This window comes from Silurus meridionalis, chromosome 5 (genome assembly GCF_014805685.1).
Source record: "Silurus meridionalis isolate SWU-2019-XX chromosome 5, ASM1480568v1, whole genome shotgun sequence".
NCBI lineage: Eukaryota > Metazoa > Chordata > Actinopteri > Siluriformes > Siluridae > Silurus > Silurus meridionalis.
Genome location: NC_060888.1, coordinates 8,934,190 through 8,949,227, shown reverse-complemented (window position 1 = coordinate 8,949,227; position 15,038 = coordinate 8,934,190). Strand labels below are relative to the sequence as shown.

The 15,038-nt window shown below is 37.8% G+C and overlaps 1 protein-coding gene across 2 annotated transcripts; it reads right to left on the bottom strand.

Annotated features, from left to right (window-relative positions):
- Window positions 1–446: 446 nt before the first annotated feature.
- On the bottom strand, window positions 447–14,303 carry ccdc142 (coiled-coil domain containing 142). Of its 2 annotated transcripts, none has more exons than XM_046850331.1 (13): window positions 14,070–14,303; window positions 13,805–13,915; window positions 13,219–13,289; window positions 12,138–12,204; window positions 9,117–10,553; window positions 8,936–9,022; window positions 7,965–8,102; window positions 7,292–7,452; window positions 7,060–7,200; window positions 6,570–6,684; window positions 3,477–3,654; window positions 1,576–1,787; window positions 447–1,378 (listed from the first exon to the last, which is right to left on the bottom strand). In XM_046850331.1, the coding sequence occupies exons 2-13, from the start codon at window positions 13,887–13,889 to the stop codon at window positions 1,128–1,130; spliced, it is 2,943 nt and encodes a 980-aa protein (XP_046706287.1). In that variant the 5' UTR covers window positions 13,890–13,915; window positions 14,070–14,303; the 3' UTR covers window positions 447–1,127. The 2 variants fall into 2 exon arrangements, with proteins under 2 accessions (XP_046706287.1, XP_046706286.1); XM_046850330.1 differs by having other exon boundaries at window positions 7,965–8,126; window positions 14,070–14,302.
- Between the last annotated feature and the right edge of the window lie 735 nt (window positions 14,304–15,038).

Here is a 15,038-nt window from a genome sequence, read left to right as displayed (position 1 = left end):
AATTAAAACCATACTATATAAGAGCTGTAAAGGACTGCAGCCTCTTTTTTCACTCTTGAATATGATGACATATCATCAAAAAAATAATAAAAAAGAAGAGGAAGAAAAAAACAGCAACAAGTCCTGACTAAAAAGTGAATATCAGAGGCAAACACTTATATTTAAAAAAAAAAATAAATAAATAAATAAATAAATAAAAAAAACAGACTCTTTTCATAAACACTATATGGTCAAAGTTTGGAGGACACCTGACTGGCCTAACCATAAAAGCTCAAGTCATCTGCATGACCTCAACCCAGCAGAACACCTTTGGGATGAACCAAAAAGCCAACTGTGCCCTGAGCCTCTTCACTAGACATCATTGCCCTGACCTGACAACCTTGTGGATGAATGCCTAAAGCCCATGCTCCAAAATCTAGTGGAAAGCCCTCTCAGAACAATGGCGGTTATGATAACACCAAAGGGGCAAATCTTTATTATTTTCTGTCACTGTGAATCATTGTGAAGCTGTTCCTAAATAAAGAGTAACAGAACAAACACACTCAAAAATAAAAATGTAAAAATAAAGCATTTTTTTAATTCCATGATGGAAAAACACAGTCGATGGCTTATATTAATAGATTGCTTACACTAAATAACTAATATTTATTAATAACAGAAAAATACTAACATCTTTCTTTCATAATGATTCATATAAAGGCACATTATATATAAAAAAAAATATATATAAAATAAAAAATAATTTGTTTAAGTACACTAGATATGTGGCCTGCTTTGGTTTTACTTAGCTGAAGTCATAAAAAAAAAATGCTATGTACTGCTCTGATCTAACACATACTCTAGTACAAAAATACAATTACAATGCAAAACTGAATTTTATACATTTGTTAATAGTGATCTACATATGTTGAAATTATAGTTTTTTTTTTTTTTTTTTAAAGAGTTCCTTGAAGAAGAAGAAAAACTAACTGCTTGCAAAATATTTCATAATGCTAATTCGGAGTTTGTAATTCAGAACTTTATGCTGAAATGCTTGTTTTTGCACAGCAATGGTAAACATGGTATGGGTTTTTGTATATTGCTGTACAAATTGTATAATACCATCATAAAGAGACTTTGCAACATTTTCATGACTCAGATTTAGTAAAACAACGCAGGCCAGGGATCCTCCAGTGAGAGCCAGTGTGAATGCGCAGGTCCAGCCACTCCTGCTGTGCCACAGCTAAGTAGGATTCCTGTGGAGCTGTGGAGAGCAACTCAGGGCTCACAGAGCCTTCAGTCCGAGCCAAGGCCTGGTGACAGGCTGCCTGGACATCGATAGTCTCCAAATTATTGAGGCTTCCAACGGTCTGATCTATGACCTGGGCCCGGTTTGGGCCTGAAAAGACAATAAAAAGTTCAAGAATCAGATTTGAATAGTTTTGATTTTCAAAAATAAAATAAAGTATAAAAAATAAAGTTGTCTTTTAAGTGACTAATACCAAAGAAGGTTAAGGTTAAATAAAAGCAAAATACAAAGCAACCTTACGGAAACCAACTTAACATTTTCTTGTTTTTATCCTGACAGTAACTCACAGCAGTTTCGGAAAGGCTCCCATCTTTGAGAAGGCATGTATGGTTTGGTCACAGGTTGCTGCAAAAGACACACTATGGCATTGTCCACTTGATGAAAGACGTGCAATGACAAAAGACGGTGGTGCAGCTCTTCCGACAGCCTGTATTTCTCCGAACGAATCAACTCTCTAATCATGTCAAAATCCTGCTTTAGCTGCAGCGCTCCATGAACACTATAAAGGAGGTAATGTAAAGAAACAGTGTTTTTTTTTTCATGCCCTTTTACCAATGCTAAGATCAGGTTCCTGATAACTGTACAGGGAGTGCAGAATTATTAGGCAAATGAGTATTTTGACCACATCATCCTCGTTATGCATGTTGTCTTACTCCAAGCTGTATAGGCTGGAAAGCCTACTACCAATTAAGCATATTAGGTGATGTGCATCTCTGTAATGAGAAGGGGTGTGGTCTAATGACATCAACACCCTATATCAGGTGTGCATAATTATTTGGCAAAATGGGTCAAAAGAAGGACTTGACAGGCTCAGAAAAGCCAAAAATAGTGAGATATATTGCAGAGGGATGCAGCAGTCTTAAAATAGCCAAGCTTCTGAAGCGTGATCATCGAACAATCAAGCGTTTCATTCAAAATAGTCGACAGGGTCGCAAGAAGCGTGTGGAAAACCAAGGCGCAAAATAACTGCCCGTGAACTGAGAAAAGTCAAGCGTGCAGCTGCCAAGATGCCACTTGCCACCAGTTTGGCCATATTTCAGAGCTGCAACATCACTGAGTGCCCAAAAGCACAAGGTGTGCAATACTCAGAGACATGGCCAAGGTAAGAAAGGCAGAAAGTCGACCACCACTGAACAAGACACACAAGCTGAAACGTCAAGACTGGGCCAAGAAATATCTCAAGACTGATTTTTCTAAGGTTTTATGGACTGATGAAATGAGAGTGAGTCTTGATGGGCCAGATGGATGGGCCCGTGGCTGGATTGGTAAAGGGCAGAGAGCTCCAGTCCGACTCAGACGCCAGCAAGGTGGAGGTGGAGTACTGGTTTGGGCTGGTATCATCAAAGATGAGCTTGTGGGGCCTTTTCGGGTTGAGGATGGAGTCAAGCTGAACTCCCAGTCCTACTGCCAGTTTCTGGAAGACACCTTCTTCAAGCAGTGGTACAGGAAGAAGTCTGCATCCTTCAAGAAAACATGATTTTCATGCAGGACAATGCTCCATCACACACGCCCAAGTACTCCACAGCGTGGCTGGCAAGAAAGGGTATAAAAGAAGAAAATCTAATGATATGGCCTCCTTGTTCACCTGATCTGAACCCCATTGAGAACCTGTGGTCCATCATCAAATGTGCGATTTACAAGGAGGGAAAACAGTACACCTCTCTGAACAGTGTCTGGGAGGTTGTGGTTGCTGCACGCAATGTTGATGGTGAACAGATCAAAACACTGACAGAATCCATGGATGGCAGGCTTTTGAGTGTCCTTGCAAAGAAAGGTGGCTATATTGGTCACTGATTTGTTTTTGTTTGGTTTTGAATGTCAGAAATGTATATTTGTGAATGTTGAGATGTTATATTGGTTTCACTGGTAAAAATAAATAATTGAAATGGGTATGAATTTGGTTTTTGTTAAGTTGCCTAATAATTATGCACAGTAATAGTCACCTGCACACACAGATATCCCCCTAAAATAGCTAAAACTAAAAACTACTTCCAAAAATATTCAGCTTTGATATTAATGAGTTTTTTGTGTTCATTGAGAACATGGTTGTTGTTCAAATTAAATCCTCAAATAAAATTAATCCTCAAAAATACAACTTGCCTAATAATTCTGCACTCCCTGTATACAATATTGCTTGGTCACTGATGACTAATCAATTTTAATCCACATAGAATCATTGCCCACTGACCTAAACTTGATTTTCTGTTTGAGTATGTGCTCCATCCAGGCCTCCATGAAGGCAGTCATGGCCTCTGCCAGTGCTGGAATACGAGTCTCATCTGGTAGCGGCTGCACTCCCTCAAACACCTGACCAAGCACACTTTGAGCCGCGAAAACTGCATAATCGCTCGGGATGCTGGGTAATTCTATGAAAATACACAAAGCAGCAATTCCATACTGGACTTAAAAACTACTGATTATTAACTATATATTTAATATTAACATTAGTGGTTAGTAGTTGACGAAGTACTCAAAACATGGATTTTAGTGAAAGTGAAGATATAGTGGGTAAAATATTACTCCAGTAAAAATGCTCCCTTTAAAATTTCACTTGATTAAAAGTACAAAAGTTTTTGCCTTCAAATGTACTGAAGTATCCAAGTACTATGATTTATTATGGCTATTATAATTATTACAAGACAACTTCTTAATCGACTCAGTTTATATGAAATGTCTCTGGTGTGCTAAGAGTAACATTCATCTAATAGAATAATATTAATGAGTTATACACTCATCTAATGAAATATCATGAGCTCAAAACCTTGATTTCAATGACTTACCGTATTTTTCGGACTATAAGCCGCTACTTTTTTCCAACGTTTTGAACCCCGCGGCTTAAACAACGAAGCGGCTTATTTGTGAATTTTTCCTGGGTTTTTCCCGGTTTCACAAACTTCAAGCCAAAAAACTGAGCCCCATAACATTAGACCAATAAAATTTCCGAACGGAAATGAAAAAAACGCACCTCACCTTTGTTCTGAGCTGCACGGCTTCAGGAGAAATTTTTTTTTTTTTTTTTAAATGCACGACGATGCCAAAAGATAAACTCCCGAGATAAATAGTTGTGAAAGGAAGGAGGAAGACAGTGAACAATGACTTTCTTGGTAGGCTACTGTTTAGATACAAGCCGTTGTAACGCGTTGAGTCAGGGTGAAGGAAGAGCTCGTTAACTCCAGTTACAACAGAAATCATATAAGCACAGACAGGTTTCCAAAACTCGTGCTTTTTTATTATTCTTGGCAACAGCGTTAAGGGTTAGTCAAAGAAACTTAGAAATGAGCATCAGAAAATAATAAGGACATAATCCTCGTCTTGAACACGTGCAGTAATACTGGCAAAATGCAGTGCCAGGCTATTTCCCAAAATACCGCTATGCTCCTAAAGGAAGTGTAACATATTTCACCTGTTACACCGTGTGTAAAGTGTCTTTCGTTAAAGCCTGTGTAAAGTTCATTAGTGTAGACACCTGCGGCTTATATGTTAAAAATAAAAATATTTGTAAAATTCAGTGGGTGCGGCTTATATATGGGTGCGCTTTATAGTCCGGAAACTACGGTAAAATATAAATTGGACAAATAAGGCCATGGGTGCCGTGGCAAGTTAGAGTCAGGAGTTTTTTCCATCACTTATTCCTCTCAAAATGTTCGGATTGATGTTGAACTGACGCTGAACTGTATGTTCATGCTTAGTTGATACCACCAAGTGCCAAAGGCGGTTCTAACTTAAATAATGCCCCGAGTGAACCATGCCATGACCCAACATCTCTCCTAATGATTAGTTTCAGCTTTGTAAAACTCCTCTTTGCCTCAGTTACAATCACTGGATGAGTAAGACAAATCCACAAATTTGGACACATTTCTGAGAGCTCATGTAAAAATATCACCCTAAATGCATTTATTGCACAATTTATCAAACTCTTAGAACCAAGAACCAAACAACTCCTTGGCTAATTGTAGACATAAGATACATACAACATCTATATCCTTATAATACATGTCTTTTAAATGAGCCCTTTAAACTGCACTGGAAATTCCCCTTACTGAACTCAGTTCAGGACCTGTTCAGTACAATCACAGAAAACCTTTATGACATAAACTCAATTAAAGATAACCAAATTAAGAAGTGCTAGTTTAACTACAATACAACTAGAATAGTTAGATTGTAATTGTTTGGTTGCAAGCTGAACACATTATGATAAACTACATACTATAAATTATGTTATGCAAGCTAAAATAAATAAAAGTTGCTCTATGCGTAAAAGCATAACAGGCAAAACAGCATAACCAGTATATAGTACATGGTGTATACAAGTGATACAGTTATTAGCCTCATTTCATTAAGTGCATTAGCCTATACCATTATTATAACCAGATAAGCTGCATACATACCTTTATCTTTTGGTTGTTCCCCCTGCTAATTTCCTTTTTTAATTTAATTTTGGGTTCAGCTCTTCTTACTGCCGTGACGTCGCATAACCCCTGCCTCTCGTTTCTAAATAAATAAATGAGGGAACTTCTCCAGGTTCTCCAAGTACACTGACCGTGACATGATATAATAATTGGTGCGACCGTGCAAATAAGCTGTAAAAAAAAAACTCCCAGTGCGTCCCTCCCGGCAAGATGCGACTAAATCTGCCAGCGCCAAGCGGAAATCAAAACAAGTTTAAAACCCTGATTGATGGCTTGCTGTGTGCTTGAATTCAGTTTTTATCCATTCATAAAAAACAATTGATTTTCCACATGTATTTGAGTAAAAAGTAAGATATTTGACTTTGAAATCTAGTTACCGTAATTTCAACAGGTTCAAAAACCTGTCTGTGCTTATATGATTTCTGTTGCAACTGGAGTTAGCGAGCTCTCCCTTCACCCAGACTCAACGCGTTACAACGGCTTGTATCTAAACAGTAGCCGACCAAGTAAGTCATTGTTCACTGTCTTCCTCCTTCCTTTCAGAACTATTTCTCTCGGGAGTTTATCTTTTGGCATCGTCGTGCGTTTAAAGAAAACTTCTTTTCTCCCGATGCCGTGCAGCTCAGAACACAGGTGAGTTGCGTTTTTTCATTTCTGTTCGGAAATTTTATTGGTCTAATGTTATGGGGCTCAGTTTTTTGGCTTGAAGTTTGTGAAACTGGGAAAAACCCAGGAAAAATCCGGTAAGTCAAAGTTTCCCAAAAAAAAAAAAAAAAAAAAACCTACTTAAGTAACGAATTACATTTACTTACTGGAATAGAATAACATGAAAATCCAAAAAAGCCCCAAAATGCCATTATTTGCCTTCTGACCTGTTTTACAGTTGACTCTCCAGTGTTTTGCTGATGGCATCATTTGCTCAAAAACCTCCATCGACATTTTCTTGCAATCCGTTGAAAAGATCCTCAGGATTAGTTCAGAGAAGACCTATAATTTATTAAATGATCACAAACATAGTCTTAATTATTCCATTAAAAAACTAAGCTTGTGCATTTAATTGTTTTAGATAAGGATATATATGCATTTTAAACATATACTTGTTTTCTTTCATATGTTATCCCATAAGCCAAGGCTGAAATATTGTTCTAAATATTGTAATGTAATGTAGTAGCATCAGTGCAGTTGGCTTGCACATGCTCAGGGCTGTATTCAATCAACCAGGATTTTTTTTATACACCACACTGTTCTTTATTAATTGTGCATACTATTTTAATTATTTAGAAAAATAATTAGCTGCAATAATAGATCACTACATACATATTCTGTTGAATAATTCCACACGGAAATGTTAAAAAACTTTACATGTAGTTGTGAGCCTGCATGAGATAACTGGAGTCCATATTCCACAATGCGATGATGATGAAGATGAAGATGATCATGATCGGCCGTTCCAACCACAGTGTTCAGCTGCTGCACTAGATTCTCCACTGTCTCCATGAGAGCCTTTAAAATTCATACAACCAAAGATTTCAATGCATATTCCTCATTTACATTCTCCAAATTAGTATAAAATTCAGTAAAGACAGCTTTATACCTTAAGGTCTCCTTGGGTGACTAACACAAACTTAGTAAGAGACCATGAGGCCAGAAACTGGTAGGCCTTACTCATAACCCAGAAGGTTAAAGACTGGACCGTGGCTTTAGCCCTGCACAGCAGTCCTAGATGATACAAACCAAGGAGTTTGTTTCCTTTTCCTGAGCACAAAAAAATTTAAACATTATGGATTCAGTCATAAACAGTCATAACATTCCACCAAAATTAAGACCAAACTGCTTTGGCTTATGAATGTAATACAAAATACTTTATACACTATATGGACAAAGATCTGTGGATATGTGACCATAAGTATCTCAAAAGGTCCTTTAGAGCAGCGGCCCCCAACCTTTTTTGCACCACGGACCAGTTTAATGTCAATTAAACCATATAAAATATTAAAGAAGTTAGACATGTGACCGAGGCAAGCATCATGACATGCATCAAGAGTGAGTAATAGACAGATATGGCGGAGAGAATCCGGTAATTTTCCAAAATAAAACATCTTTCAGAATCAGATAATAAATAACACGGAAATAATGTAAGTTATGTATTCTTTCTGTGCAGCCCGGTACCAATTTACCTGGGTTGTGGCCCGGGTGTTGGGGACCACTCCTTTAGAGTTTAAAACAAGACAGAAACTAAACTGAAAAGGAATAAGATTCATGAATACCCGAGTTTGTGTGTGGGGTTTGCAGTAACTGAAGCACAAAGTGGAGAGGAGGGAAGAGCTGGAATGCAATTTCCATGGTGGCTGTTCTGACGGTGGAAGGATCTGTTGTGGCTCTCGGTAAACACTTATCCTTCGTTCCTAAACCCAGTGACTCACACATTACTGCAACACAAACATTCGTTTAAGACTGCTAACTTTCAACTGACAAATAAATAGAAGGCCAATATAAATTAGTATTTACTATCAGTATCATGAAATAAACACTTATCACCATGTGTTAAAGTAGTTTTAGAGTTATGAAGACACATTAAATAAAAACGCATATGAGACTGTGAATATTAAATAAAACATTGTTATTATAAAATGAATACTCTGTTTCTGCAGGCAGTAAAACCAATGTGTTAAAATCTCAAATATGAAGAATAAAATAAGTACAATAATCAACAATGTAATAGATTTCGATGAAAAGTAGTGTTAGTTACTACATTAAAGCTGAAAATTCAGAACATTCTTTTGCTGTTTTCAATTTAATTACAGCAGCTATTAAGTATAAATACTGTATTTCTCTAACCAGCTTCATGGTTTATCTTTCTTTTCAAACTCTTGAAAGTTAATAAAAAGATACATTATATTCATGGTACAGAACATCTTCGAAGCCCAAAGCATGCTGAAAATGTTACAGCCTAATAAAATTACCACTGTAATCAGAAACTCCGAATGATTTTCAACATCTCCTCATGTTGAGCATCTGCCATGAAAAACTCTGCATATTTTTTTTACTACCGAAACAAACCCGTAGTCGAACAAGTATCAGTGCTAGTGTTATGGAGAAAATAAATTTCACCTTCTGACTGAATCAAGTATTCAACAAATCAAGTATTCAACATCACTGTGGTATAAACCTAAATATACTAAAATGGCATTTTGGACACAATGCAGTAAAGCCTTTCAAATTGATTTATTCAACTTACTTGCATCCCAGTGCATGAAGGCATCAGTAGATAAAATATGGGAGTAGAATTTATTTAAGATGTTCTTGCATTCAGCTGGAACCAATTCTAAAAAGAGAAAATGATAATACAAATTACTCAGCACTTGAGCATTTCAACAAGGAAACAACCAAATTTGATGAACCACCTTTTACAGCCATACCTTCTTCACAAGCTTGTCTTAGCCAACTGACCAAAAGAAACACCATCTGATCATTCCATTGGTTCATACCACCTAAAACACTGCTGTGAGACGGGTAATAAAAATGCTGGATAACCGCTTTGCCGAATTCCCTCCATAGCATATCCCTGTACTGAGAGAAAAGCGCCACACTCCTATCAAACGGAGGTCTTTTGGGAATGTTTGGAGCTAAGTTGTCTGTTGAGGGCACTAAGCTTTGAAAAAGAGTTTCAAGGATGTCCTCTTGATCCCACTGAGCAAACATGAACAAGGGCAGACTGGAAGAACAGCAACTGTGGAGTGGCTTTTTAATGAAATTGTCTGAGTTAGATTTAGATTGATATGAAGTAGATGGAACAAGAAGATACAGAAAATCTAAGTCCTCCCATTTCATGCTGTTTTGTCCTGCAAGCGAAAGAAGATTAGTCTGCTGGCATGTCCAACTGTAAAGTTGCCTGGCTGCAATTTGACCCCGATGCAATGCCACAATCCTCATGACTTCCACCACTAACAATGTACCAAGTCTGCGGTGTTTCCTGGGCAAGCCTGAAATGTTCTCAGAACAATCAGGGGTGAACAAACTTCCAGCTGTAACCATTTTCTGAGACCTAGGGTTGGCTATGATGTTATTATAGAGTCCCACAGCAGACAGCAAGTCCTCCAAGGCACTGCTGGGTAGACCCACCAGCCGAACAGCAGCTAACGTTTTAAACACAGTGTGCATGCACTTCTCCATCAGCAGCAAGGCTTCCTGTCCCAGCATCCACAACGCTCTCTGTATTGAGACTAGCATCTCTGTGCGACTGAGAAAAACAGTTTGCAAGAATGGGTCAGATCGCATTCGTGAATGTAGCATGTCCCAGTGGCCGACGTGGACTTGCAGTTCCTGACACATAGCCCTAAAATCCAGGTTACAGTAAAAGTCGAGTAGTTCTTTAGAACTCTTTTTGGCTAAGACATGCACTTTGCTCAGCAAATCACGCAATCGTGATATAAAGCAGTTAGCTGCACGACATCTACGACCATATTCATGGAGGAAGAGGAGCTGAGCCCGTTGTTCCAGAAGGTGCTGGAGTTGTGCATAGTGCTGACTAAAGGCTGTTGCCTGAGGGTGATGATAAAATTCTGCCTCTCCTGAAGAGGACAGTCCCGTAATGCACCCCCTCAGACAACTTCCTGATCCACGCAGTACATGACACTGAGACCTGAGAGCCAATAAAGTGTGTTCTAGGTGCTGTAAGCGTTGGGAAGATCGAGAGGTAAGGTCTTGGCATGCTACAAAATTATCTTCGTGTTCATAGTTCCTGCTAAAACTGTCACTTTTCTGTTTTTGGAAATACTTAAGACTGGGACTGAAGTGCTTCTGATACAGAGGATCTGTCTTCTGACAGGACTTGGTAAACACACCAAAAAGAGGACCTAAAAACACAAGAGGAGACTGTTTATTTAAAAAATACAATCTGAATTCTGTTTTTAGTGTACTCATTTTATTTTTGTGTCAAACATCAAGTTGTAAGTAATTGACTGAATACAGTAATGAAAATAGGTGGCAGTGAATTTAAAAATTAATTACATGTACTGTGTTTTGAAGTATCGTGTACTTTTTTTAAATCACTTCAATAAGACTACATTAGACTATCTATTGTAAATTATCTGTTGTAAATGCACTTACAGCTCGGCATCGGTCCGTGGGTCAATTGGTACCGGGCCGCACAGAAAGAATGCATAACACATTATTTCCGTTTTATTTATTATCTGATTCTGAACTTTGGAATTTTGGAAAATTACCAGATTCTTTCTGCCACATCTGTCAATGACTTACTCTTGATGCATGTCAAGATGCTTGCCTCGTTCACATGTCTTACCTATATCCGCTACCTTCTTAAAGGGGCTGCTCCGGCCGGTAACACATAATACATTACCGCTAAATTGAAACTCCCAAGCTAGCAAAATGAACGTTTAGTATTATATTTATAAAATACCAGTTTTTTGCCGGTCATATCCTTTTATTTTGTTGTATTAATCCGCCACACCTAAAAGGCCAGTCTGTGAAAATAATGTCTGACGGAAAATATTGACAGATGGGGACCGCTGCTTTAAAGTATGGGAACTATTAATATTACACTGAACTGTTGGCCTTATGATATTTAAGGAATATTTCAATTTGTTATTATACATTTGTGGTGTGAAAATTAGAAAAATCATTGTAAACATGATCCCTGGTAAAACCATTTAAGCATCTTTCCTGCCTTAATAGAAAACACTGTTTTGTGGGACGTTAAGGATAAACAACTCAATAACAAAGATGAACAAAAATAAATGATTTTACAACAAAATGAAAGATTTCACTTCAAAACTCATGACATGAAGAATGTGTATTATGCAGTACACAAGCTCACAAGAGAAGAAGCTCACCAGCCATGTACTTAAGTACAGATACACTCAGAGATATTACTGCAGTAAAAGGCTCCCCAAATGGAAATACTTCAGTAAATTACAGATATGCAAAAAAGCTACTTAAGTACAGTAAAGAATAGTATTTACTTCTTATTGTCCACTACTGCTGGCTAGCAAGTATTATATATTATGTGTCCTCTAAGTTTCTAAATGCGTCTTCTAGTCATCTGCATTTCTTTCAGAAAAAGTTGATTCACTGATTGAGGCACGCCAAAACTTGGGAGTTGATTCTGCGCTCTGACTCACCCCCTTCATGCACACTGAAAGCAAAATGTATTTAGATTTGGTGTGGTTTAGTGAAATAGCCAGTTAGACAGCCATTTCTTATGCATATATTTAGAATGCGTCTGGTCAAAATAGACCAAATCAGAGCTTTTTTCAGTTTGCACCCACTATTTACAAATTAAACATAATTTGTGGAAGCAATGTGGGAAAATCTGCAAACATATTAGCACTATTGCAATTGCTGATTAGAGAAATCACTATAACTAAAAAATGCTTCGTATCATATCATATAGCAGTGATACAGTGATTTACACCACCTACCATCGTGTTTGTTCTTCAGCGGCGGATATTTTTCAGAAAGTATTTCTGGACAACTGTATGGAATTCTCTGTGAATAAAGAAATTATCTAAAATTAGCAAAAGACTCAACAAAGAAGCTGCTACCAGACAAACATCCATTATATACAAATCTAACACGACATTACAGCGTAAAATCTATTATTTAGCTGTGTATCATCAGTTATCATCAGCACCTCTACCTAAGAAAAATAAATAAATGGTAGCAGTGCAATCATAGAAGTGAACAAAGTGCAAATATCTTATTTTAAATAAAAGCTTTCATTTCCATATTTCAAATGCAGTGGAAATGTTCCACATTCAATTCTAAATCATAGCATTATTACATAATGTTTTTTCCGTCACTTTCCCTAGCTTCAATCGAATGTCTTCCGACAGTAGCAGTACTAAGAGGTAACTTTAGATCATCGTTGATCTTTCTGGAAATGCTAATTAACCGAATCTTTGCGATTCTGTAACAGCAGCCACTCATTTTCTCCTCCATTTTCCAGGGTTTTAAATTTTTTTTGCCATTTTAAACCATTTGAGATCATATTAACTCAGCATTCTATAACTGTACTTCTGCTGCACTTCTTAATACATTTTCCCCTCTCATATCAACATTTTAATCAAATTACATTGTTGTTCCACCGCACACTATTTGAAACAGACCATTTTATTTTAGCTCATACGGGAAGATATTTTATAATAAATGTGTGAAACATTTGTTTTTCTTCTCCCTTAATAAAGCGCTATTAACGACAGAATAGCCCGAGTTCTCTAACTCTAACACTGCTATTACTATGAACACTCTCTTCGATGAAAAAGTTGATTACTCAGAACAAGCAGTGGGCATGTCATGATATGTGGGTCTGCTGTTTTTCCATGACACTGCTATATCTAAAATTAAATCATTTCAAATGCAGAAATATAACCACTACTACAAACAGTGGTTCATCTGGTTACTGATGTTGCACTGCAATTCGTTTGAAGACAACTGTAAATACCTGTAGTCATGATAAGAAAAGAGGTTTTATCCCTTCGAGATCATCAGTTCAACACTTACCAAATTGACCTGGTCAGATTCTGAGCCTCGGAGCTCAGAGCTGTCAGTCACAGCAGACGGCATTGCTCTGTCTAGATGGGAAAAAAAACAGGGAATAGACAGGTTGTGTGTGTTCATAGGCAGTGCTTTCTGATAAAACACATTACAGTTTCATAGAAACTGAAAGACACTTGGACTGGTTTGGATCAGCGTTTGTCTAAATTGCAATTAAGACATTGGTACGGATGGTTCATCGTGTAGATTTACGGTCCCATGCTCATGCTGGGACTAATTCACTATATGTTCATACTCAAGCTTTCAAAACTTTCAGCACTAAAAGTGAGTTGAGAGAGATGTTTTCCTCTACACCTTCACCTCATTCAAGACCTACATCTACACCTAGAAATCTAGATCCGGCTTACAGTAAATGTGCACTATACATATACACTGCATGGATATTACACAGATTATTCAGTAAAGAAACTCTGGGCTGCTCAGAGCGTCTGAATTTGTATTTTGCATGCAGTTAGATGCCTGAAAACGTGGAAAACTTCATTCTTCTCTCACTATCTGGGTATGAATGATAAGCAGTAAAAAAAAAAAACACCTGCAACATGAGGATGTATTTGTGTTTTGTTGCTGTTTTCAGCCTCATTGTGTCCTTCCTGGGGAGTGCTGGATGCCTGAGCCATTCTCTATCTCAGCTTTTCCATTTCACCTACAACAGTTCAAGAAAGACATAAGACACAGCTTTATTTTGCATGAGATTTCTATAATGTTCTCCAATAATTCCTCTTGCAGTTCAACTAAAACACATCAGCCAAGTCTTCACTATACATCCGCTGGACCGAGCTGCTATTTGGACACGTTACCTGGGTAGCTACTAAACCAGTTTCTTCTCTGTAACACAAACAGGAGAGAGTGGAGATCTGGAGATCTTACAGAGAGATTGAGGCGCTACAGCTCCTATACAATGGTTAAAAACTCCAAGTGTGTTGTTGCTTTAGCAGGAAAACATGGAGATGAGTCTACGGTCCTGTCCCAAATAGCGTCCTATGGCCTCCATGTTCGTACTTACAGACCAAGAATTTATTCCATTTGGAACATGGCCTACAAGACACACAGGGAACCAATGAGAGAGCTGCTTCTTCTCTTTGGAGGCGGAGCTTAAAGATTGTATTGGATCGCCCGATTGGTGTCACAAAATGGGCGGGGCTTATTCGTCGACGGACTAACTTGCATGTACTGTATAGTCTCTGACAGCCTTCTTTAGGCTGCTCCCGATAGGGGTCGCCACAGCGGATCACCCTGTCCTCTACATCTGACTCTTTTTAAACCAACTACCTGCATGTCTTTCCTCACCACATTCATAAACCTCCTCCTTGGCCTTACTCTTTTTCTCCTTCCTGGTTTCTCTATCCTCATCATTCTTCTACCTATGTATCCCAAATTATTTTTATTATTTAGCAAAATAAAAAGTAAATGAACAGAATCCAAATCCAATCAATATTTGCTGTGACTACCCTTTGGCTTTCAATTCTTACTTTAGCACACTTTATACACTTGCACAGAGTCAGGGATTTTCAGACCGATGAGTCAAAATCTAAAATATTTGGCTGTAGAAAAAAATAATTGTTTGCTGGGGGTTTGAAAAGTGGAACAATGATGAGATTAGATTCGATTCATGAAGATGTTGAGGTTTTCATAGGGAGTGACGAGGATGGACATGATTAGAAATTAGTTAATTAGGACAGCGCATGTAGGACGTTTTGGAGACAAGGTGAGGGAGGCGAGATTTAGATGGTTTGGACATGTGCAGAGGAGGGACATGGGGTAAATCG

Coding starts and splice junctions, on each gene's coding strand:
- ccdc142 (XM_046850330.1), bottom strand. CDS start 13,889: ATGGCTCAGGCATCCAGCACTCCCCAGGAAGGACACAATGAGGCTGAA. Junction 10,554..12,137: donor GCTGAAGAACAAACACGATG/GTAGGTGGTGTA, acceptor TTGTGTTTTTAG/GTCCTCTTTTTGGTGTGTTT. Junction 9,023..9,116: donor AAGACAAGCTTGTGAAGAAG/GTATGGCTGTAA, acceptor TTCTCTTTTTAG/AATTGGTTCCAGCTGAATGC.